The sequence below is a fragment of the Onthophagus taurus genome, chromosome 7 (genome assembly GCF_036711975.1).
Source record: "Onthophagus taurus isolate NC chromosome 7, IU_Otau_3.0, whole genome shotgun sequence".
In the NCBI taxonomy this organism is placed as follows: Eukaryota; Metazoa; Arthropoda; class Insecta; order Coleoptera; family Scarabaeidae; genus Onthophagus; species Onthophagus taurus.
The window spans coordinates 35,557,672-35,581,856 of record NC_091972.1 but is presented as its reverse complement, the minus strand read 5'-3'; the positions used below and the strand labels follow the sequence as shown (position 1 = coordinate 35,581,856).

General features: G+C 33.5%; 4 protein-coding genes across 6 annotated transcripts in view; 2 read left to right on the top strand and 2 right to left on the bottom strand.

The window, feature by feature from the left end:
• Positions 1–93: 93 nt before the first annotated feature.
• Positions 94–6,594, bottom strand: LOC111424110 (uncharacterized). The gene is made up of 7 exons (XM_023057541.2): positions 6,216–6,594; positions 6,007–6,162; positions 5,595–5,951; positions 5,229–5,543; positions 684–798; positions 501–632; positions 94–448 (listed from the first exon to the last, which is right to left on the bottom strand). The coding sequence occupies exons 1-7, from the start codon at positions 6,504–6,506 to the stop codon at positions 129–131; spliced, it is 1,686 nt and encodes a 561-aa protein (XP_022913309.1). The 5' UTR covers positions 6,507–6,594; the 3' UTR covers positions 94–128.
• A 333-nt stretch (positions 6,595–6,927) lies between these two features.
• LOC111424017 (integrator complex subunit 11-like) lies at positions 6,928–7,464 on the top strand. The gene has a single exon (XM_023057411.2). It carries the CDS (start codon positions 6,928–6,930, stop codon positions 7,462–7,464), a length of 537 nt encoding a protein of 178 aa, XP_022913179.2.
• A 494-nt stretch (positions 7,465–7,958) lies between these two features.
• Positions 7,959–9,938, top strand: LOC111424009 (integrator complex subunit 11-like). Its single transcript, XM_023057398.2, has one exon. The coding sequence runs from the start codon at positions 8,061–8,063 to the stop codon at positions 9,846–9,848; it is 1,788 nt and encodes a 595-aa protein (XP_022913166.2). The 5' UTR covers positions 7,959–8,060; the 3' UTR covers positions 9,849–9,938.
• Positions 9,939–20,085: 10,147 nt separating this feature from the next.
• The window catches only part of LOC111424038 (protein serrate), a 188,851-nt gene continuing 184,751 nt past the window's right edge, over positions 20,086–24,185 (bottom strand). Inside the window, exons 12-16 of one of the 3 annotated variants that reach the window (XM_071198215.1) lie at positions 23,548–23,697; positions 23,376–23,489; positions 22,733–23,302; positions 22,143–22,669; positions 20,086–22,083 (exon numbers count right to left, since the gene is read on the bottom strand). In XM_071198215.1, the coding sequence (XP_071054316.1) occupies positions 21,313–22,083; positions 22,143–22,669; positions 22,733–23,302; positions 23,376–23,489; positions 23,548–23,697 (2,132 nt within the window). In that variant the 3' untranslated portion in view covers positions 20,086–21,312. Of the gene's footprint in view, positions 22,084–22,142; positions 23,303–23,375; positions 23,490–23,547; positions 23,698–24,185 lie in introns of all 3 variants that reach the window. The other 2 variants (XM_071198214.1, XM_071198216.1) reach the window with 2 other exon arrangements.

Sequence of the window (24,185 nt, the reverse complement as noted above, 5' to 3'; positions counted from 1 at the left end):
TAGAACTTCTTTTAGAATCTATGTACGAAAATGTTTTTTTTGTATTTTTTTCCTTTAAATTCTAAACATTTAATAAAAAAAGGGAAACCCGAATTGTTAATTTATTTCATTTATTTTTTTAAATTATTTTAATAATTATAATACATCAAATTATAATCATTACATCTATTTCTATTGTTAACTTTTACTTTATCCCCTTTAACACAAGACAATAATAGAGATCTTTTCCCAATTAAAACACTTTGCGTCGGTTGAGAGTTAATAAGTTCGGATAAAAAGCTAATATCAGGATTGTAATCATCAGTTCCGTAAATACTCAAACTATTTCTTAGTTCAATATCTGTTATGGCGGGAAGCAACGGTTTTCGAACGTTGAGGCGCTTTATTTGAAAGTGTATCCCGGTTCTTTCACCAATAAAATCCGATTTTAATATAGCGTCATCATCAGCTAAAAACAAAAATTAAAATAATAAATTAATTTGTTTTTTTTTTTAACTTACGTTCAACATAATCGGAAAAGATTTCTTTGATATCAATGTGAGTTTGATGTTTATTGCTGTATAAAATTTTTCTTCTCGTCTTAAATAATTGAATTTTTATTTGGAACCAATTCGATTCTTGTTTTTCGGGAACTAAAAATATTTTTATTACCAAATATAAAGGGATAAAGCAATCTAATTTACTTAAAGTAGGTGTAATTTCCCAAATTGGACAAATTCCATCTCCGAACGTCTCATAAAAAGCTTTATCTAATTCTTCAGTGTGATCACATTCTCTATTTAAAATAGTATAAGTTTGCTACAAAAAAAACCTTAATTAGAATAAAATTTTGTCTGTCGAAATAAAATTAATTAAAATGAAACCAAAAACAAGCTTCATTTGGGAACATTTCTCGGAAATTAATCGTTGTATGTATTTATCATACCCAAAATCCAAAGATACGGATCGACTAATAAGCGAAATGATTGCTTTATAAGACTTGCCATTCAACTTCGTTGAAGGTGTTGGTTTTTTGCGATTGATCAATACAATACTTGCACGATATAAATTAAGGGGACGTTTTTACGTCGCTTGTATGTGACGATTTATATAACAGCGTGGCAAATAAGATTGAAGCATTATTAAAAATTCTTAAGAAAATATCCTTTACAACTGATGTTTGGCCAGATACAAGTTCTGGGACTTCATTAGTTAGTTTGACTGCTCATGGTGTAAATGAAGGTTTTGAAAGAGTAAGAATTATTTTGAAATGTGAAATAATGGAAGAACGTCATACGGGTCAAGCTATTTCGACAAAAATTGAATCCATTCTTGAAGAATGGGGTATAAAACACGATACTGTGTGTGGTACGCGATCGTGGCAGCAACATGATTAAAGCAATGCAGATATCTGGTTTAACTGATTTTAATTGTGTGATTCATCAAATACAGAGTTGTTTTAAAAATGTGTAAGTAATTAAAAAGGTGAAAAAAGTTTCAACATATTTTAATCATTCCCTAATAGCACAAAATGAACTAAAAACTATACAGGAAATAAGAATGAAGCAATTTCCATTGTCAACAATACAAGATTGTCCCACTAGGTAAGCCAACGATTGTCTATAAATCAGAAACATTTTACATGTTGGAGCGTTTCATTAAAATAAAGGATTCTTTTATATCAATTTATATCATTTTCTCCAGATAATTTGTCAACAATTGAACTGTTGTTAAAATTGTTGACACCTTTCGAAGAACTTACTAAAGAATTGAGTAACTCGAAGAACAGCATTTCTATGGTTATACCACTTATGTACGTTATCCTCGCAACATTAATAGCTGAGAAAGATAACCCGAATATGCCAGAAAAAATCAAAGCACTTCTCGTTAAAGTTATACTACAAATAAGTGAAAGGTTTGGCGATTTAAACAAAAATTTGCTTCTACGTACTTAGATCCGCGATATAAAACAAAGTTTTTTAACAGTTTTGAAATAAAAGAAATCGAAGCCAAAATAGTTAATTTGTGTCAAAATCAAACGATCCATAAAAATAAAGATTGTAGTCAGACACATAAGAAAAGAAAAATTGATAATCAAATTGTTACTAGTTCTAGTAGTTGTTCAAAGCTACTACAGTCAGTACAATCCATTCTAAGTTCAAGCGAAAGTGAGGCAGGAAATGACCAATTAACAACACTGAAGATTGTGCTCCAAAATTACATTACAGAAAGAAGACTGTCTTTAGAAGAAGACCAGTTAATGTGGTGGCGACAGAATGGGTACAAATATACTGTTTTATAGCCGATTGTTCGCCAATATTTATCAACGCCACTAAGCAGGTTTACCAGTGAACAGCTATTTAGTGCAGTCAAAATTTCTTTTTTTAAAGTATAACCTGCCTGTAATAAATTACGAATATTAATTACTTTAACTTTTGAGTTAAACATCTGAAGAGTAATCGTGCCAATTTAGAGGTTTTTTTAATGAACGTTAACTGAGATATGGGCTTTTAAAGAGCATGGTGAAATTTGCAAAAAAAAAGCTTAAAATCAAAATAACTTGAAAACAAAAAATGCTAGGTACCAACAACTTTTATCAAAGTCAACATATTTTTTGATGTATAATTGAAAGGTGTAATAAAAACTATAGCATTCCATTTAAAATAACGAAGTTGTGGTCTACTTCCGGTAGACCGGAAGTGGTGGCCATCTTGAAAATATTTTAGATTGAAAGTTTAGAATGAACAACCCATACTACCAAAATTTCAAACCTCTACAAATAGTGGAACCTAAAAAAGTTCTAACGAACCAGTTACGTGAGACACCCTGTATAGATATAAAATAAGAAAATTACAATATAAATATTATTTTCATTAAAATTTTAGTATGTAACTTTTTTCAATAACTCCGCATCCGCCAAATCCACATCCGTAACATCATTAGATAAGACACTGAATGCACAAAGAAGGGAGATGCTGAGGTGGGCGGAGAAGAGGGGATGGGAGATATAGAATGGGAATAGGGAGGAAGGTGATGAAGGGGAATATACTTATACGGGTGCAAGGGGGGCGTCCGTGATAGATTATGTGGTAGTGGACTGAGGAATGTGGGAAAGGGTGGGAGATAATGAAGATTACTAACTATTGAAAGTGCAGTTGAAGTGGGTAGGAGGGAGAAGGCGGTAAGAGGAAGAAATAAAATATGTTAAGACAGATTGGTCAGGAGAGAGGATAGAACACTGGGGAAATTTGACGATCTGGCGACAAAGAGTGGAAGGAGTCATTGGACTGGAAGATTTGATGAAGGTGATGAGTAACGCGTCACTGAGGAGGGAGTGTTCGTGGCAGGGACGCATTCTGGGAAGGAACGAATGGTGGGATGGAGAATGCAGGGAGGCAAGGAGAAGATTGAGGCAGTGGCGGAGAGGAGAGGTTCTGGTGGACAGTTATAAGGAGGTACAGTCATGTTCACGGGAAATGCACACTCAAGGTCAAGCGCTGTAGTGAGATCCGACATGCCGCTGGCTCAGCAAGTTTAGCCAGCGGCATGTCGGATCTCACTACAGCGCTTGACCTTGAGTGTGCATTTCCCGTGAACATGACTACATAGAACATAGAAGTATATGGAACAAAGAAAAGGGAGTTGAGTTGAGGTTGAGGGAGGCAGCAAAAATTAAGGATATAAGACGGGAAGGGCATATGTGGAGGTATTTGAAGAAGTTGTGGAGGTCAGTAAGGATGTACAGATGGCGGAATGGAGGAATCTCTTTATGAATTTGTTGGGAGGGGTAGAAGATAGACAGGCGGTCAAGGAGGCGGAGACGACTGAGGAAGGTGAGGAGATTACGGAGGAAGAGTTGACAACAGTTTTGACTGGGTTGAGGAGGGGAAAAGAGCTGAAGAGGATGGCGTACAGAATGAGGCGTGGTTGGAGGCGACAGGGGAGGTGAGAGGGAAGCTGTTAGAGACGTTAAACAATGTGTGAAGGAAGGAAGGGTTTCCCAACGGCTGGAGGATGTGTATAATAGCCCAGTGCGCAAGAAAGGAAGTAAGAGAGCAGTGGAGAGTTATAGGGAAATCAGCCTACTCAACTCTTCATACCAGATTTATGCGAAGATACTGCTGGGAAGATTGGAGGAAGAGATTAAAATAGGGGGAATGTTGCCGAATGGACACGCAGGTTTTAGGAAGAGTAAAGGGGCGATCGATAACGTTTACATCTTAAAACATCAGATGGATGGAGAGTTGGATAAGAAGGGAGGGAAGTTATATTCCCTATTCATAAATTTAAAGACGGCATTCGATAAGGTGGATAGGAAGTTGTGGAAAGATATGGCGAAGAGGGGAATCACGGAGGAGTTGAGGAAGAGAGTGAAGGGGATATATAAGAAAACGATGGCTACAGTTAGAATAGTGTCCACTAAGCCTCAGCCTTTTTGCTCTGTATACGGTGGATTTGGAAGGCACGCTGGAGAAGGGCCAAATAGGAAGAGTGGTGGTAGGAGGGAGAAAGGTTCCCGTGCTAGCCTACGCGAATGACATGGTAGTTGTGGGGAAGGATGCGGCAGAAATGGGACAAAGAATGAAGAAGTTCTGCAAAGGGGAAAGAAGAAAGTGGGAAGAATGGAGATGGGAGGGGAGAGAGATAGAGGAGGTGAGAGAATTCACATATCTGGGTTACAGGTTCAGGGAGGATAGCAAGGACGAGGTGCATGTGAGGGAGATGGGTAAAAGGGCAAATAAGGTGATAGAGCAAAAAGTGTTTGGAAGGGACATCAGAAAGAGAAAAATTATGTTTGATGGCTTGGTGAGGAGTGCAATGATGTACGGGGCGGAAGTTTGGGGATGGAAGAGGCAGAATATTCTGGAGGACGTACAGAATCGGTACTGGAGGTGGGTTCTGGGTCTGGCGAGGAAAACATCGGGGTGTATTGTGAGAGAGGAAGTTAAGGTGGATGAAATGAGGGTGGAAACCTCAAAACAGTGAGGAAGGGAAAAGGTTGGTGGCCAGATTTCGGTGTGGTAATGAAGAGAGAGCGAACAAGTACTGGGCAGATGATGTAGAAAAGTGGTGTCGGCTGTATTGAGAGGATTGGCAGGCGCTAGAACATATGTTGAAGGGATGTAGTGAGCTGAGAGAAGAAGAAAGGAACCAGGTGGTAGATTCTAGAAGAGGGGAAGGTTGGGACATATTGTACAGAAAATTGTAAACTTTTAGTCAACAATAAAAACTCTTATAATAATACTTACAAGAATAGCATAAATTAAATCTGAATTTTGATCCACTTCAATTCTTGTAAGGATATAATTCATAAGCGGAACAAATATTTCAAAAATAGCATCAACACCGAGCGCATTTATGATTGAAACTATTGAAAGTAAAAAATTCTCTTTGATTTTTGCGTCGTCGTCTTTAATTTTTTGGTTTAATTTGACGATAACAAATTCTCTGAGTGGTAATCTTTCACAAAGTATCGCCAAAACTGAACACATTGGTTTTAGGACTTCGGGAGTTGTTATTCCTCTTAATAATCTTTGTAATAGAAGTCTCACCAACAATTTTAACTACAATAATAAAACATAAAAACATAGCCTAATTAATTAAGAAATTTTTACCGGTTTTTCAGACACAGATAAAATAGCAATCTGATTTTGCTCTAAACATTTAATTAAACTTAAAGCGCTTGTTGTTAAACTATCATAAGTGATATCTTTACTCAACAATAAATAACCAAAATGATAAAACCAATCGGTTATTGGTCCAATATGAGTATTTTGCTTTATATCATTTAAAGCATATTGACTTAATTCCTGATTATTAGATACAATTGCTGAGCACATTGTTTTAAAATAATTCCTCATCACTTCAGTATCTTTAGTGTCTGGTACCCATTTTTTATTAACCACAACTTCCCCAGGTTGTGTAAAAGAACAGGGTTGTTCTGATAACTCAATTAAATTTACCATAGGATCCTACAAAAAAAAATAACCTAACAAAAAATTCTTTATATAAAAAAAATAAATCTACATCAAGGTAATATAGGTTTTGATCACCAAAACCAATCCAATTAGGTGTGGAAGTAGCCCCATACACTTTATCAATATTTAAATCTTGAAATGTGGCATCTAAATCCGTCGATAATATATGATTACGACCTGATAATCTAGCTTTAATTAACGAATCCTAAACAAAAATGTATTAATAAAAACTTTTTTAATTTAATTAAAACCCCATACATGTATAACATATCTTAATTTATAGCTGATATCTTCGGCTAACCCATAACAAACATCTTCGCTCAAATGTTCAAATCCTGCTTGTTCCGAATACGTTAATATCGATTCAGGACCAATTCCAGCGTATTTTCTGACTGTTCCATCTTTATTTGGGGACCCTTTCTCGCTGTTATTATCCAATTTTTCTGTGCTACTAGACGATTTACGTTTTTCACGGTCTTTTGAAGACTTTTTCGTTTTTACACTAAACGATGGGTTCACAACTTTATTTGTTGAGGCGGAACTTTTCATTGCTATAAATAAGTTTAAACAAATAACTATTTTGTTGATAATAACTGATAAAAATAAAAAAAGTGGGTTATTTATATTTTTAATTTTAGTTTACAAGAAAAATTAGGTTAGGTTTATGATTTAGTAACTTTTGGGAATAAAAATATAAAGGTTGGGGTGTTTTATTAATTTAAGATAAATTAATTACCGTCTAAATTAATGATTTTAATTAAATAATAAGGTATAGGAAATAAAAATATTTTTTTATTAATAAATTATTTGATTTTGATTCAATTTTTAGGAATTTTTTTATTGTTAAGTTTGTATTTTCGTATATGTCAAAAATTTATAACCTCAAACCGGCTCTAAAAATAAATGTTTCCAATTAAATCGATGTATTTTTTACAATAAATCGTAACAACTTAAATTAATTATAAACACAATGCCGGAAATAAAAATAATCCCTCTGGGTGCTGGTCAAGATGTTGGTAGAAGTTGTATTTTGCTTACAATGGGCGGGAAAAATATAATGTTAGATTGCGGAATGCACATGGGGTACAACGACGAACGTAGATTTCCCGATTTTTCTTACATTTCGCAAGAAGGACCGTTAACACCTTATATAGATTGCGTAATTATCTCTCATTTTCATTTGGATCATTGCGGAGCTGTTCCATACATGTCAGAAATGGTTGGATACTCAGGCCCGATTGATATGACTCATCCAACAAAGGCAATCGCCCCAATCTTATTAGAAGATATGCGAAAAGTGTCTGTTGAGAAAAAAGGGGAACAAAACTTTTTTACTTCTCAAATGATTAAAGATTGTATGAAAAAGGTTATTGCAGTTACATTACATCAATCTGTAATGGTTGATAATGAGTTAGAAATTAAAGCTTATTATGCCGGTCATGTTTTGGGGGCTGTAATGTTTTGGGTTAGTTGGATCTCAATCTATTGTTTATACTTGAGGTTATAATATGACTCCAGATAGGCATTTGGGAGCTGCTTGGATTGATAAATGTCCCATCTTTCTTTGGGAACCTTTTCTCGCTGTTATCTAATTTTTCTGTGCTATTAGATGATTTACGGTTTTCACGGTCTTTTGAAGGCTTTTTCGTTTTTACAGTAAATGATGGGTTAACAACTTTATTTGTTGAGGCGGAACATTTCATTGCTATAAATACGAATTAAACAAATAACTATTATATTGATAATAACAGATAAAAATAAAAAAGTGGGTTATTTATATTTTTAGTTTACAAAAGAAATTAGGTTAGGTTTGATTTAGTGACTTTTGGGTATAAAAATATAAAGATTGAGGAATTTTACTAATTTAAGAAAATTAGTTAATGATTTTAATTAAATAATAAGGTGTAGGAAATAAAAATATTTTTTTATTAATAAATTATTTGATTTTGCTTCAATTTTTAGGAATTTTTTTATTGTTAAGTTTGTATTTTCCCATCTGTCAAAAATTTATAACCTCAAACCGGCTCTAAAAATAAATGTTTCCAATTAAATCGATGTATTTTAAACAATAAATCGTAACAACTCAAATTAATTATAAACATAATGCCGGATATAAAAATAATCCCTCTGGGTGCTGGTCAAGATGTTGGTAGAAGTTGTATTTTGCTTACAATGGGCGGGAAAAATATAATGTTAGATTGCGGAATGCACATGGGGTACAACGACGAACGTAGATTTCCCGATTTTTCTTACATTTCGCAAGAAGGACCATTAACACCTTACATAGATTGCGTAATTATCTCTCATTTTCATTTGGATCATTGCGGAGCTCTTCCATACATGTCGGAAATGGTTGGATATTCAGGCCCAATTTATATGACTCATCCAACAAAGGCAATCGCCCCAATCTTATTAGAAGATATGCGAAAAGTGTCTGTTGAGAAAAAAGGGGAACAAAACTTTTTTACTTCTCAAATGATTAAAGATTGTATGAAAAAGGTTATTGCAGTTACATTACATCAATCTGTAATGGTTGATAATGAGTTAGAAATTAAAGCCTATTATGCCGGTCATGTTTTGGGGGCTGCAATGTTTTGGGTTAAAGTTGGATCACAATCTATTGTTTACACTGGAGATTATAACATGACTCCAGATAGGCATTTGGGAGCTGCTTGGATTGATAAATGTCGACCGGACATTTTAATTTCTGAATCAACTTATGCCACAACTATAAGAGATTCAAAAAGATGCAGAGAAAGAGACTTTCTAAAAAAAGTTCATGAATGTATCGATAAAGGAGGAAAAGTATTAATTCCAGTATTCGCTTTGGGAAGAGCCCAAGAACTTTGTATATTATTAGAAACATATTGGGAAAGAATGAACCTAAAAGTCCCAGTTTATTTCGCGCTGGGTTTAACAGAGAAAGCGAATAATTATTACAAAATGTTCATAACTTGGACGAATCAAAAAATTCGTAAAACATTCGTACAAAGAAATATGTTTGATTTTAAACACATTAAACCATTTGATCGGCAATACATAGATAATCCAGGTCCAATGGTTGTTTTTGCAACCCCAGGAATGTTACATGCAGGTTTAAGCCTACAAATATTTAAAAAATGGGCCCCAAACGAAAAAAATATGGTCATAATGCCCGGATTTTGTGTACAAGGAACAGTTGGTCATAAAATATTAAACGGCGCCAAACAAATCGAATTTGAAAATCGACAAATAGTCGATGTAAAAATGACGGTTGAATACATGTCTTTCTCAGCGCATGCTGATGCCAAAGGAATTATGCAACTAATTCAATATTGCGAACCAAGAAATGTATTATTGGTTCACGGCGAAGCTGAAAAGATGGAATTTTTAAAAGAAAAAATTAAACAAGAATTTAATCTTGATTGTTACAACCCGGCAAATGGTGAAATGTGTATTATTAAAACCCCAGTTAAAATCCCAATCGATGTTTCATTATCTTTATTAAAAACGGAAGCGAAAAAATACTGTTCTTTGCCCCCCGATCCAAAACGGCGGAGAATTTTGCACGGAGTTTTAGTAATGAAAGATAACAATGTGTGTCTTATGGATGTTGATGATGCTTGTAAGGAGGCCGGAATTAATAGGCATATAATAAGGTTTACCTCAACCGTACATCTACACGATTTAGGACCATCAATAACAACAACCCAAAAATTATATACTTTAATTAAAGAACAATTACCACAGTGGAGTGTTTCAATGACTGAAGGATCGATTTCGGTTGAATCGGTTTTGGTTAAAGTTGAAGGTGATGATGATGAACAAAAAAGTGTTTACGTTTCGTGGACTAATCAAGATGAAGATTTAGGGAGTTATGTTTTGGGTCTGTTGAATTCTATGGGTAAATAATTTGATTTTAAATTAATTGCCATTTAGTTATTAAGGAAAATGTATTACTTAGAATAATGTTGAGTTAATTAAAAGGAATATTTTTTAAAATCATTTTATTTTATTTGTTTCTCTTAAAGTTAAGTAATTTTGAAAGTTTTTTAACGCGTGTGAAGTTGGCCATAGATTTCAGCCATAGATTTTAAACTGAAAAAATTGCGTGATCGGGGTATTCAATCGATTTAATTTCAACGGCATCGTATTCATGGTCGCCTCTTGTTTCAGATTCGAAAAGGAAATTTTCCTAACCATTTCTTATTTTCCGGGAAAATCGATTTTCTTCAATCTTTCGCAAAATTCGGCTCGTTCGGGGTTTTTAATTGATTTAATTTCAACGGCATCGTATTCCTGGTGGCCTCTTCCTTCAGATTCGAAAAGAAAATTTTCCTTACCATTTCTTATATTCCTGGAAAGTCGTTTTTCTTCAAACAATTGGGTTAGAAATGGTTAGAAAAATTTTCTTTTTGCATCTGAAGCAAAAGGCCACCAGGAATACGATGCCGTTGAAATTAGATCGATTAGAAACCCCGAACAGGCCAAAATTTGCGATTGTTTGAAGAAAAACGATTTTCCCGGAATATAAGAAATGGTTAGGAAAATTTTCTTTTTGAATCTGAAGTAAACGGGCACCAGAAATACGATTCCGTTGAAATTAGATCGATTAGAAACCCCGAACAGGCCAAGATTTGCAATTATTTGAAGAAAAACGATTTTCCAGGAATATAAGAAATGGTTAGGAAAATTTTCTTTTTGAATCTGAAGTAAAAGGGCACCAAGAATAAGATGCCGTTGAAATTAGATCGATTAGATACCCCGAACAGGCCGAAATTTGTGATTGTTTGAAGAAAAACGATTTTCCAGGAATATAAGAAATAGTTAGGAAAATTTTCTTTTTGAAGCTGAAGTAAAAGGGCACCAGGAATACGATGCCGTTGAAATTAGATCGATTAGACACCCCGAACAAGCCGAAATTTGCGAATGTTTGAAGAAAATCGGTTTTTCTGGAAAATAGGAAATGATTAGGAACATTTTCTGTTCTAATTTAGAGCAGGAGGCGATCAGGAATACGATGTCGTTGAAATTAGATCGATTAGAAACCCCGAACAGGCCAAAATTTGCAATTATTTAAAGAAAAACGATTTTCCAGGAATATAAGAAATGATTAGGAACATTTTCTGTTCCAATTTAGAGCAAGAGGCGGTCAGGAATGCGATGTCGTTGAAATTAGATCGATTAGAAACCCCGAACAGGCCAAAATTTGCGATTGTTTGAAGAAAAACGATTTTCCCGGAATATAAGAAATGGTTAGGAAAATTTTCTTTTTGAACCTGAAGTAAACGGGCACCAGAAATACGATACCGTTGAAATTAGATCGATTAGAAACCCCGAACAGGCCAAAATTTGCAATTATTTAAAGAAAAATGATTTTCCAGGAATATAAGAAATGATTAGGAACATTTTCTGTTCCAATTTAGAGCAAGAGGCGGTCAGGAATGCGATGTTGTTGAAATTAGATCGATTAGAAACCCCGAACAGGCTAAAATTTGCAATTGTTTGAAGAAAAACGATTTTCCAGGAATATAAGAAATGGTTAGGAAAATTTTCTTTTTGAAGCTGAAGTAAAAGGACACCAAGAATACGATGCCGTTGAAATTAGATCGATTAGAAACCCCGAACAGGCCAAAATATGCCATTGTTTGGAGAAAAACGATTTTCCAGAAATATAAGAAATGGTTAGGAAAATTTTCTTTTTGAAGCTGAAGTAAAAGGGCACCAGGAATACGATGCCGTTGAAATTAGATCCATTAGAAACCCCGAACAGGCCAAAATTTGCCATTGTTTGGAGAAAAACGATTTTCCCAGAATATAAGAAATGGTTAGGAAAATTTTCTCTTTGAATCTGAAGCAAAAGGACACCAGGAATACGATGCCGTTGAAATTAGATCGATTAAAAACCTCGAACGAGCCGAATTTTGCGAAAGTTTGAAGAAAATCGATTTTCTCGGAAAATAAGAAATGGTTAGGAAAATTTTCTTTTCGAATCTGAAACAAGAGGCGACCATGAATACGATGCCGTTGAAATTAGATCAATTGAATACCCCGATCACGCATTTTTTTCAGTTTAAAATCTATGGCTGAAATCTATGGCCAACTTCACACGCGTTGCAAGATTTTAACTATATTATTGAAGTTTTTTAATTTTTGATTTTGTTAAATTTAATTTTTATTTGTAAATTAAGTTAAAAGAAATTTAGATTTATTCCTGAACCCCACCTACTAACATAATATTTTCCATTATATTGTATAATATTCTAAGTACTGAAGATGAAACATTAGTTTCGAAACATGTCTGCTTGAATTGAATTAAACATTTTACTATTTCTCAAAAAGTTTTTACTTTTACCTACATCATATTTTATTAATAGAACCATTCATCGCCCATTTTGGTTACATTTATTATAACTCACGATGAACTTAGAATCCATTTTATCCAAACTTCTAAAAGTTAAGTAATTTTGAAAGTTTTTTAAGACCTTAATCAGATATACAAGTTATCTGTGAATCGAAGAAAAACTTATAACAATATAAGCTGTGTAAGTGATTTGAATTTTTTGTTGTACGTTTAGGTAATATTGGTCGTCTGCTGTAATTATTTTATTTAAATTGTTTTAAGGTAGGTGCCCACTTGCGAGAAATGCTCTCGAGAGAAGCTATCGACCCCACCAACTTTCGGAGAGTGAACAGGTTGACTTGTACTCAAGTGGACACGCACAATTTATTTATCGTGAGAGTAACTGTCAAAGAGTAGCTGCTAGTTTTCTCATGTAATGATCAACTTATTTATGATGCCAGATTCCTCGAGAGAGGAGAAAATGGCTTTTTGGATTTTATATAACTACGTTTATTTAATAATACTTATAACTAACATTTTCGTGTTAACGCATCAACGACTTACTCTATTCTCTTTCTACATGCTAATAAACCTATTTACTAATATTTACTAATATTGCTGACTTATCTAAAATACTAAGGTAAATGACTCGACTCCAACATGTTTTGTTATTTAATTTTTCAATAATAAAATGTATAATAAAATGAATAACAACTCATGTGTCCAGTACACCTCCCCCGGCAATTAGGAAAAATAATAAGTAGTTACCTAATTATTATTTTACTTATTCTATAAGTATTATTAATTATGCTATTAGTTAATTTAATTTATTTCTGTTTTACTTTTAACTTTTAACTTAATCCTATTTTTATGTATTTCTACTAATTTCTTGTCTACCTTGACTATAACGTTTGGGTCAACGTCTTTTTGTACTTCATATGGACCTTTAAATAACTCTACTAGTTTGTTCCCACTGTTGTTTTTAATCATTACTTTATCCCCCGCATTGTATGTAATGCTTTTAATGTTCCTATCATATCTGTCCTTTCGTTTTAATTTGGATAATAGTAAGTTTTCTCTTGCGTCTTTCTATGCTGACTGTAATCTAAATTTCAACTCAATAGGATAACAATCAAAATTATACATAGGACCGACAACATCTCGAGAAATATTTGACGGCACATTACTTATTTTACCAAAGACTAATTCGTAAGGAGTATAACGAGTTTCAGAGTGTACCGTGTTATTGTACGAGAAACACCAATATGGAACCCAAGTGCTCCATGTTTCGGGATATTTTGCCACTTGCATTCGCAAATAGGCGCCCAAATGCTTATGAGTGTTCTCTAATGATCCAAGAGTCTCGTGATGGTATGCAGTTGAGCTTAACTGTTTTATATTTAATAGTTTACAAGTTTCCTGAAGCGTACTCGCTAAAAATTCTGTACCCTTGTCGGTAACTATTTGTTGTGGTATACCGTACCTAAGCACAAAATTTTCTACAAAACACTTGGTTATTGTAACAGCCTCTTTATCCTGAATTGGATACCCATCAACAAACTTGCTTAGCTCACATTGCAAAGTCAAAATGTGATTTAAAGGACCCTCAAGAAAAATTTTTTCGAAAGCTGATTGAGCAGTTGTGGTGATTGTCATTGGTTGGTTACTAGGCCTAGAATGTTTATATCTTTGACAATCATCACATCGTCTCACAAATGTCTCTACGTCTTGTTTTAAACCTTGCCAAAAATACATTTTTTTGATGTTATTATACATACGATTAATTCCTGCTTCGTCTAACATGTCTTTATACAACTCAATAGCATCTATTAACTGTTTTACAGTATCCTATTTTCGTCATCGAGATGGCAGAATTGCTCCAACTAATTACTAATGAAAACCGCGCTCCAAGCTTTGCCTATCAATATTCTTTTCTCCGTACTTGGTCCATATAATAATAATAATACTTTATTGAGCCAAATAAACAACAAAATAAGAATAAATCAAGAAATATACAATTCACAATTCAAGCTCAATGGGTGCAAGAGCAGAAAAGGCAAAAGTGCCACTGATTTAACTTGCACCCTGTAGTACGTTAGTCAGTTAACTTTAAGATAGATGTCGTGGTGTGTCGATAGAGGGCTCTCGGTCCTTTTCAGAAGATGTGAGAGACAACATGTATAAGATGGAGTGTAAGATATTTTTATAATAATAAAACAACTAAGTACTTTTAAAACAAGTCGTTTAATTCAAGTTGTTACATGGTGTCAGGTGAAACACCTGAGAACTGAAAAAGAAGAAAGAAAAGGAAAAGGAAAAAAAAAAAAAAAGAAGCCGCGAGAAAACGAGATCTGTTCGAACCTAAAAAAAAAGTTAATAAGAAAATGGCGTGCTTCAAGCCTCCGAATTCGCTGAAATTCGATGAAAATATTGAAAGAAATTTCAATCAATTCCTTGAAAGCTTATCGTACTTTATGAAAGCATCAGGATATGACAAAAAGGATGACGAAACGAAAGTATCGATTTTTCTGAATATAGCTGGAGAAGAAGCGCAAGTTGTGTTTCGACAGTTGGGATTATCCGAAGAAGAGAAGAAGAAATACACTACAGTAGTAGAAGCTTTTAAACAACACTGTGCTCCAGTAAGAAATGAAACATATGACCGATTTAAGTTTTTTAATCGATTTCAAGGTGAGAGTGAAGACTTCGAACACTTTTTAACTGATATTAGAACATTAGCTCAAGCATGTAACTTTGAACAATTAGAAGAAGGGCTATTGAAGGACAAAATCGTTATAGGAATAAATGACAGAGATTTACAAGAAAGGTTGCTCCGAACACCTAAACTTACCTTGAAAACTGCCATAGAGTATTGCAGAGCTTCGGAAGTGACTAAAAGACAACTAAAAGTATTAACTAAAGAAGAAGGAGAAGGAAATATGGTTAGTTACATCAAGCAAGGAGGAAAGAAAATGGATGGAAAAAACAAGAACAAGAAAGAAAAGGAGTTTAAGTGCAAATACTGCAATCGAAATCACAAGCCAAGACAGTGTCCAGCGTACGGAAAGACTTGTATGGTATGCAAAAAAGAAAATCATTTTGCCGAGGTGTGCAAGTTTAATATGAAACAAACAAATAAGAAGAATGTCCGAGATGTCAAAGAAAGCCATAATGCAGAAGAAGAAAGCACCGAGGAGGATGATAAGTATATTAGATTAGATTCCATAATCAATAATGATAAAAATGTTAAACAATGGACACAGAAAATAGATGTAAATGGAAAAAATATTGTTTTCAAACTAGATACGGGTAGCGAATGTTCAATTCTGCCATTTGATCTGTTACAAAATAATTTAAAAAACAATCTAGTTTTAGAAAAAACAAACACTGTATTAGTAGTTTATAACGGAAATAAAATAAAACCATTAGGGACAGTTAATCTAAAATGTAATATAAATGAAAAAGAAAGTAAGGTTAGGTTTGTAATTATAAAAGAAAGTAGAGCAATACCGATCCTAGGTTTAGAAGATTGTTTAAAATTAGGTTTAATAAAAAGAGTTGATAAAATAAATGTCCAAGTTAGTAAGGATAAAACCCAATTTATAAAAGAAAATTCAAGTGTGTTTGAGGGTTTAGGGAATATAGGCATGTGTAAAATTAAATTAAAAGATGATGCTGAACCAATAATAAAACCGCTAAGGAGAATTCCAGAATCGATTAAACCACAGCTGAAAATAGCTCTAAATAAACTAGAAAGTAATAAAATTATAGAAAAAGTTGAAGGACCAACAGAATGGTGCCATAATCTAGTAGTAGTTCAAAAACCAGATGGAAGTTTACGACTTTGTCTGGATCCAAGATATTTAAATCAGTACATAATAAGAGAAAAATGTCAAATTCCATCTCTGGAAGAAATTTGTAGTAGATTAGCAGGAAAAAAGTTTTTCTCAGTCTTGGATATGAAAGATGGGTTTTTCCAAGTGAAACTAGATAAACAAAGTAGCAAATTATGTTCTTTCGGAACACCGTTTGGAGTATATCGGTTCTTACGAATGCCATTTGGTATATCATCTGCTCCAGAAATAATGCAAAATTTAATGTTTTCAATTTTTAATAACATAGAAGGAGTAGAGACCTATTTTGATGATATAATTATTTCAGGAACTACTTTGGAAAAACATGATAGAGTTTTACAAACAGTTATAGATCGTGCAAAAAGATTTAATGTTAAGTTTAATAAAAATAAGGTCCAATACAGAATAAATCAAGTTAAATTCTTAGGATTAATTTTGTCTGAAAAAGGCATAAGTTGCGACCCTGATAATGTAAACACAATTCTTAAATTAGAACCACCAAAAAACGTGAAAGGGGTACAGAAATTTCTTGGAATGTGTAACTACATAAGCAAATTTATTCCACGGTTTGCTGAAATCACAGCCCCTCTAAGAGAGTTAACTAAAAAAGATAATTCTTGGAATTGGGGGGAAAATGAAAACAAAGCATTTACAATTTTAAAAGAAAAAATAACTCAATCACCTACATTGAGAGTTTTTGATAAAGAAATGCCTATCACTTTACAAACAGACAGCTCAAAAAATGGGGTTGGCGCGTGTTTATTACAAAATGGACAACCCGTTTCTTTTTACTCAAAAAGCTTAACAGAAGCTCAAGTCAGATGGGCACCAATCGAAAAAGAATTATTCGCCATTTGTTGTGGTGTAGAAAAGTATCACCAGTTTGTCTATGGTTACAAGGTAAAGGTTGAAACAGACCACAAACCATTAGTGTCGATAGTTAAAAAAGATATCAATAAGGTCAGTGCCAGATTACAACGTATGCTTTTAAAGTTACTAAAGTATAAGTTGGAGGTAACGTATGTTCCTGGATCAAAGATGTATATAGCAGACTTCCTGTCAAGAAATTACTTAAAAAATACTGGACAAGAAGATAAGAGCTTATTAGATGTAGTACATTGCATGAGTGCTGAATTACCTATATCTGATAGTCGTTTGTTACAACTACAAAAAGAAGGTCGAAAGGACGAAAATCTAAAAACATATATTGAGTGGTACAATGAAGGGTTTCCTAAAAACAATAAGAATGTTGAAGGTAAGGAACTGAAAATACTGTATAAATTGAGAAATGACATTACGGTACAGAATGGAATTTTGTACTGGGGTAAAAAAGTTATAATTCCGAAAACACTTAGGAAAGAAATGCTTAATATAATACACACAGGTCATCTAGGAATTGATAAATGTAAGGCTAGAGCTAGATCGTTATTATACTGGCCTGGAATTACACTGGATATAGAAAATCTTATAAGACAATGCAAAGTATGTGAGAAATACAACTTATCGAATCCAAAAGAAACGTTTATTGGTCATGAGATTCCGGAATTACCCTTTAATAAAGTTGGCATGGACTTGTTTCAGTTCAAAAATCATGACTATTTGCTTGTAATTGACTACTACAGTAAGTGGATTGAGGTTAAAGAGTTGGAAAATAAAACAGCTGGTAACGTAATAAATAGATTAAAACAAATATTCTCTGTTCATGGAATTCCAGAAATTATTATTTCTGATAATATGCCATTTTCTAGTTACAACTTTAAAAAATTTACTGACAGTTGGGGAATAAAAGTAATAACATCTAGTCCAAGATATCCTAAGTCGAATGGTTTAGCGGAAAGGGGAGTAGGTGTAGTAAAAAGATTGTTGAAGAAGTGTTTAGAAAGTGATCAAGATATATATTTGGCATTGTTAACGTATAGGAACACGCCCATTACGGGTATGTCCTATTCACCTGCGCAAATGTTATTTTCTAGAACATTAAGGGATAAATTACCTTGCACTAAAAATAGTTTAAAACCGCAAATGAGTAATAACGTATATGAACAATTGTTGAATAATCAGAAAAAATCAGAAACATGTTATAATAAAACATCAGTTGAACCTAAAAGTTTTAATAAAGATGATAATGTGTTAATTCAAAATTTAGATAATAAAACATGGGCTCCAGGTAAAATAGTGGATGTTTATGATACACCTAGATCATACATTGTACAAAAAGATACAGGTAGGCATATTAGACGCAATAGTGTGCATCTCCGAAAATCGTATAATGATGTAGTAATTAGACCTAAATTAACTGAAATTGACAACATTCCCGATAGTGACATATATGTAAAAAATCGTACTAAGCCTAGTTTAAGTAAGGTTGTTGTTAATAAAGATTGTGAACCGATAGCAAGACCGTCAGATTCATCTGTGCAAACGAGGTCGGGTAGAGTAATAAAGGAACCGTCACATTTGAGGGACTTTGTTGGGTATAGACTTGGGAGGGGGGATGTAGTACGTTAGTCAGTTAACTTTAAGATAGATGTCGTGGTGTGTCGATAGAGGGCTCTCGGTCCTTTTCAGAAGATGTGAGAGACAACATGTATAAGATGGAGTGTAAGATATTTTTATAATAATAAAACAACTAAGTACTTTTAAAACAAGTCGTTTAATTCAAGTTGTTACACACCCTATAAGGTCGGCAAATATCGAAAGACCGCAGTAATAACCGTTATAAAAATAACTAAAGTAAATAATATATAAACTGGTATAATGAAAAAAAAAAAAAACAAACAAAATAAAATAAAAATAAACATTCCAATTAAACAGAACAAAAATAAAATTGCGCATTACAAAAATATATCAAACACCCTCTGGCGTAAAACAATGAGTTTGAACGCACGAGCCGTTATATGTCGAACCCATTATCCTGTGTAATGCATTTATGGTTTTCTGCACCTTAGTGTATACATATTCGACATGAGGGCCCCATCTCAGGTCTCCACCAATCATTACATCCAAGTATTTGAGTGAGTTACTAGAATTTACAATATGTCCTGCCACATTAATCTCAATTTCTCCTCTACTTATCATTAACACGCATTTAGTTTTCTCTGGTGCCAGCTTTAAACCCATAAACTCTAATTTATCTCTAATTACTTTAATAACGCTATGTGCAATGTTAGTAATATTCTCCTTACTCCAACTAGAAATTACAATGGCCAAATCATCTGCATATGCCACTAACTTAACGTCTTTAATTCAGACGTTAAGTCAACTGGAGTCTCCCTTGCCAACCCTAGTACCCCATCTCCAATACCTTGTTTGTACATCTTCCAGCAATCCTTGTTCTCTCCATCCCCATACCTCTGTGCCGTACATTATTGTGCTTCTCATCAAGCCCTCAAACATAACCTTTCTTTTTCCCAAATCATTTTTGCTATCGTCCTCACGTGCGACCCGATCTTATTACATTCCGAGAACCCATATCCCAGGTACGTATACTCTTTCACTTTCTCTATCTCTCTATGAAATTTTTAGTTTGAAGTACTTCAAGATGAATTAGAAATCATTGAAGGTGAATTCAAGGAAACATTCTTAGACTTTTTAAATTATTTTTCATTTTTGAGTACATCAATGTCAGTTAGAAGTCATTCAAGGTTAGCTCAAGGAGACATTGTCAGAGTTTTGAATTAAATTTTCAATTTTAAGTAAATCAAGGTCAATTGGAAGTCATTGGAGGTGAATTCAAGGAGAGATTCTCAGAGTTTTGAATTAAATGTTCAGTTTGAAGTACTTCAAGGTGAATTAGAGGTCAGTCAAGGTGAGTTCAAGGAGGCGATCTCAGAGATTTGAATTAAATTTTCAGTTTGAAGTATTTCAAGGTGAATTAGAGGTCATTCGAGGTGAATTAGAGGTGAGGAGTTAATTATCCTTTCAAGGAAACTTATAAAAAGAAAACTAAAAATCTTTATTGATTTCTTTATTTATCTTAAAATTCACAAGCTCTATAGTTTACGTCATTTATTACAAAGCTGATTTATTTATTTTTATTCTTTACGTTAAAATGCAATTGATTTTATACAAAATATACATAAATTATTACAAACTATTTAATACTTCTTTGTAAACCTAGGTGTCTTGTAAATAACCAGATACAAAAAAAAATACATTTCACAGTATTAGGCACAAGGAAGGCACTATTGTCCTATTGTTCTTAAATAAGTACTATTCGACAGTGTAGTTTCTGATCTAGTGTAATTAGTTGATTACATTTACAAAGTTTTTTTTATTCGTAAAATACTGCATACTCAGAATATTTATTTACATATTTACAACAATATGTAGTAGTAGTAGTAGTATTTATTTATAATAGCGTTGCTAAGACGTAAGGAAAAGAACAAACAAAAAAATGGAATGATGTGTATGCACGATAGCTACGTTTACAAAAAAATCAAGATCTAAAAGTATGTTTTCAGGCGAGAATAAAGGAGTACTATGTTTATAAGAAAACATTCTTTTAGATATTCACAAAAATTTATAAAATATGGGTCATAAAAACAAAAAGGAATAAATAAAGCAAATCGTTTAATTTTTCTCGTAATTTTTCTTAAATGAACTCTTGTATATTACTCTAAGTGTATCTAAAATATTTAAAAAAAAAAATCAGGAACAATATAATAAATACAAAAGATAAAAAACAAAAACCTATGTACACGAAAGAGATAATCTTAAATTTTTATAGTAACTAGTATAATTATCAGTTATATTTAAATAAAAGTTATATTTTATATATAAATCTAACAAAACCTGTTCTTCTTAAAAAAATTAATTAAAAAAAAAACAAAAAGAATTAAAATATTAAATAATATCACACTAAGAACAAACAAGTGTTTGTTTGTGTCACTTTGAAAAGTTTATCATCACGAGATCATACAGATCATAGCTTAGCTATCTATCATAATTTTTTATTTTATTTATTTTTATAGTGCAGGAAAAAGAACCTTCATTAACACCTCAACCACTTTTTATGTCTTTACTAAATTAAGTCATATGTATAATTATAAAAATCTGTAAATAAGTTAGAAGAAGCGAGTTGTTAATTGAATGTTCTCTTTCAAAAAAAAATAATATCAAAATAAAAAAAACACAAAAAAAAATCTACAATATATTACACTGGCCCCATTATTTTATATTAAACATGAACTGTAAGCACATCAACACTTGCACTAGTGTTCTGTTGCGAAGTCCGTTGTTTATTTATGTTTATAATACTTTTACTAAAGTCCTTATGTCCTGAAGAATCATCGAAAGCGGCGGTGTTCTTCCGTACATCCGGATTTTGAGCCTTATACAACATAATCTGGCTATTTCTATGCGTTGGTTTTAAACCATCATTTAAATCGTTTAATTTTAAACCTTCAGACGTACTTGTACCTGGAGCAACCATTAAAGTTTTTCTTCCAGGACAATCGGCTTCCGAAATCATCTCCAGCATTTCACTCGAAGGTTCATGCGTGTGAATCGTCGATAAAGGACGTACAACACTCACTTTTGGTATATCCATAGCGCACGCACCCGCACTATTAATACTAGCCAAACTTCCCTCGTCCTTCAGCGGATTCGCGTATCTTCTTAGATTTTCTTCGTTTTGTAAGTTGTTCTTCTCATCTTCGTGATTACGGTGGCAAGAATCCATCGATGGCGATAAATTAACACCGCTCAATCCTAAATTTCTTCTTCGTTGACGAATGTAGAGTAAGAATCCAACGCATCCCGCACATAATCCAATGATGATTAAGCAAACTAAAGCAATTAGGTATTTATTACTAGGTGGTTCTTCAGAAACGAGAGCCGTTTCAACTTTTACTTCCATTATTGAGGTTAGAGCTAAAACTGCGGTTTGTTTACGAGAAATTGCTTCGCCTAAATAACGGATACCTTCTAAAACACCATCTTTTCCACTCTGTAAAGAAATGATTTGATTAGAATCAAAAATTGTTTTAGAAAAATTTAAATACTTACCAAAGTTACTTCAACAGAATCGTTATACTCAATTTTCAAATCGCATAAAAGTACCAATTCGTGTCGAAGATCATGAGTTAACTCATAACTAGCTAAAACTTTTCTTAATTCCCCACAAAGTCCTTCAACGGAAACTCCAAGAGGTAATTTTACTCTATCTAATAATACAGTAACTCTCGCGCAATAATTGCTTAAAACGGCTTGATTCGGCCAACACGAACTTGGACTTGGAACTGAAGGTGGTTTTATGCTTCGACCACTTTCGAGATCTCTACATTCCCCGTAAGGTTGACATGGTGGAGTTAGGCACGATTCAACTGTTGGTGGAACACAAACTTGATTGGTGTTGCAAACGTTGTTGGGAGCGTTTCGACAGTTTTCTAAGCCGCACCAAATCTTTGTGCACTTAACTTTTCCGTTTTGACATGCGCATTTATTACAATCGTGTTGCCAAGTGTAGTTATTTTCGAAGGTGTGACTTTCCCAGGTACAACTACCAGGAAGTGGGGTGTAAGTGCCATCATCCACTGAAATTAAAAAAAAAGATGTTAATTTAACATTAATGATTGAGAATAGAGAAGTGGACTTACAATTACAAGTTTTTCCACTTTTCCCTGAAGGACAAATACATTGAAAATCTCCAATCCCATCAACGCAAGTTCCTCCATAAGCACAAGGATTTGAAGCACATTCATTGACGTTGATTCGGCAATCTGGTCCGGTGAAACCTTTCGCGCATTCGCAAAGAAACCAGTTAACACCATCGATACATTTTCCACCGTTATAGCAAGGTTGTGGCATACAATCGTTAACGTCATCTTGGCAATGATTTCCTTCGAAACCATCGCGACAAATACATTGATAATAATCCCCTTTATTTACGCATGTTCCTCCGTTTAAGCAAGGATTCGATCGGCAAGCGGTTCTTGTAGGGATGTGGCAAGTAGTTCCTTCCCAACCAGATGGACATTGACAAACAAAAGTGTTTCCTAAATCTTTACAAGTTCCACCATTTTTACAAGTGGTGTGGTCGCAGTGTCCATCTTTTAATTGGCACGTCTTCCCTTTCCAACCATTTCGACAATCACATTCGTAATCTGCCACTTTATCCGTACAGCTTCCGTTGTTGAGGCATGGATTTGGATAACATTCATCGATATCTAAGTTAATTAGAGGAATTTTTAGATTAATAAAAATGTAAATAATTTTTTTATAAGGAAGTTTAAAAATTACCTATATTGCATAAGGCACCTTCCCAACCTTCCTTGCAGATACATTTGAAAGCGTTTACTTTATCCACGCAAGTTCCCCCGTTTTTGCAAGGGTTTATTTTACAATCATTTATATCTACATGAAAGAAAATTTGGAATTAGATTCTTTTTTTTTAGAAAAGATTTCAACTTACTTTCATGGCAATATTGTCCTGTATATCCAGGTTCACATGAACATCTGTAACCATGTCCTGATGTACTGACACAATGTCCATGTTCTCCGCATACACTTGTTGTTGATAATCTTCCACCTCCTGTAGCAACAATTTTACAGGAACCCATTTCTGAAATAAAGAAAAATATATATTAGAAATTGATCGATATCTAACTTTTAAAAAAGTATAACCCCAACATTAATCTCAGTAGAGGATGCCTGATTTATATTCGTCAACATAATGTCAATCACGGGATCATTCCATGACTTCATACCTCATGCAACAACTTTTTTGCGTTCTTAATGGTGTTCTAAATATCAAAAATCATAACACAACACTGCTCTCTTTGGCAGAAACTGCCATACAAGGATAGCTTCTAAGGTGACATAGTAACTCATTCAAACAAGTTTAAAAGCACGGTGAAACTATGATCTGCTTTATACTAGCTGCAAAATGTTACTGCATTAAAAGTCCCTCTACAAAGAATCACGAGAAGCGCATCTAACGTCATCTCTAAGATTATAATGGATATTGCTACTTCAGAAGCAACCACCTCCTGATTTACAGAAATAACACGAACACAACTATCCGCAAGAAGCAGAAAATTCATGCCATAA

What these genes read in the sequence shown, in the direction of transcription:
- LOC111424110 (XM_023057541.2), bottom strand. Translation starts at nt 6,506, where the DNA reads ATGAAAAGTTCCGCCTCAACAAATAAAGTTGTGAACCCATCGTTTAGT. An exon ending in TATCTGTGTCTGAAAAACCG is followed by an intron (nt 5,544 to 5,594) that starts GTAAAAATTTCT and finishes TTATTATTGTAG; the next exon opens with TTAAAATTGTTGGTGAGACT. An exon ending in ATTTAATTTATGCTATTCTT is followed by an intron (nt 799 to 5,228) that starts GTAAGTATTATT and finishes TTTTTTTTGTAG; the next exon opens with CAAACTTATACTATTTTAAA.
- LOC111424017 (XM_023057411.2), top strand. Translation starts at nt 6,928, where the DNA reads ATGCCGGAAATAAAAATAATCCCTCTGGGTGCTGGTCAAGATGTTGGT.
- LOC111424009 (XM_023057398.2), top strand. Translation starts at nt 8,061, where the DNA reads ATGCCGGATATAAAAATAATCCCTCTGGGTGCTGGTCAAGATGTTGGT.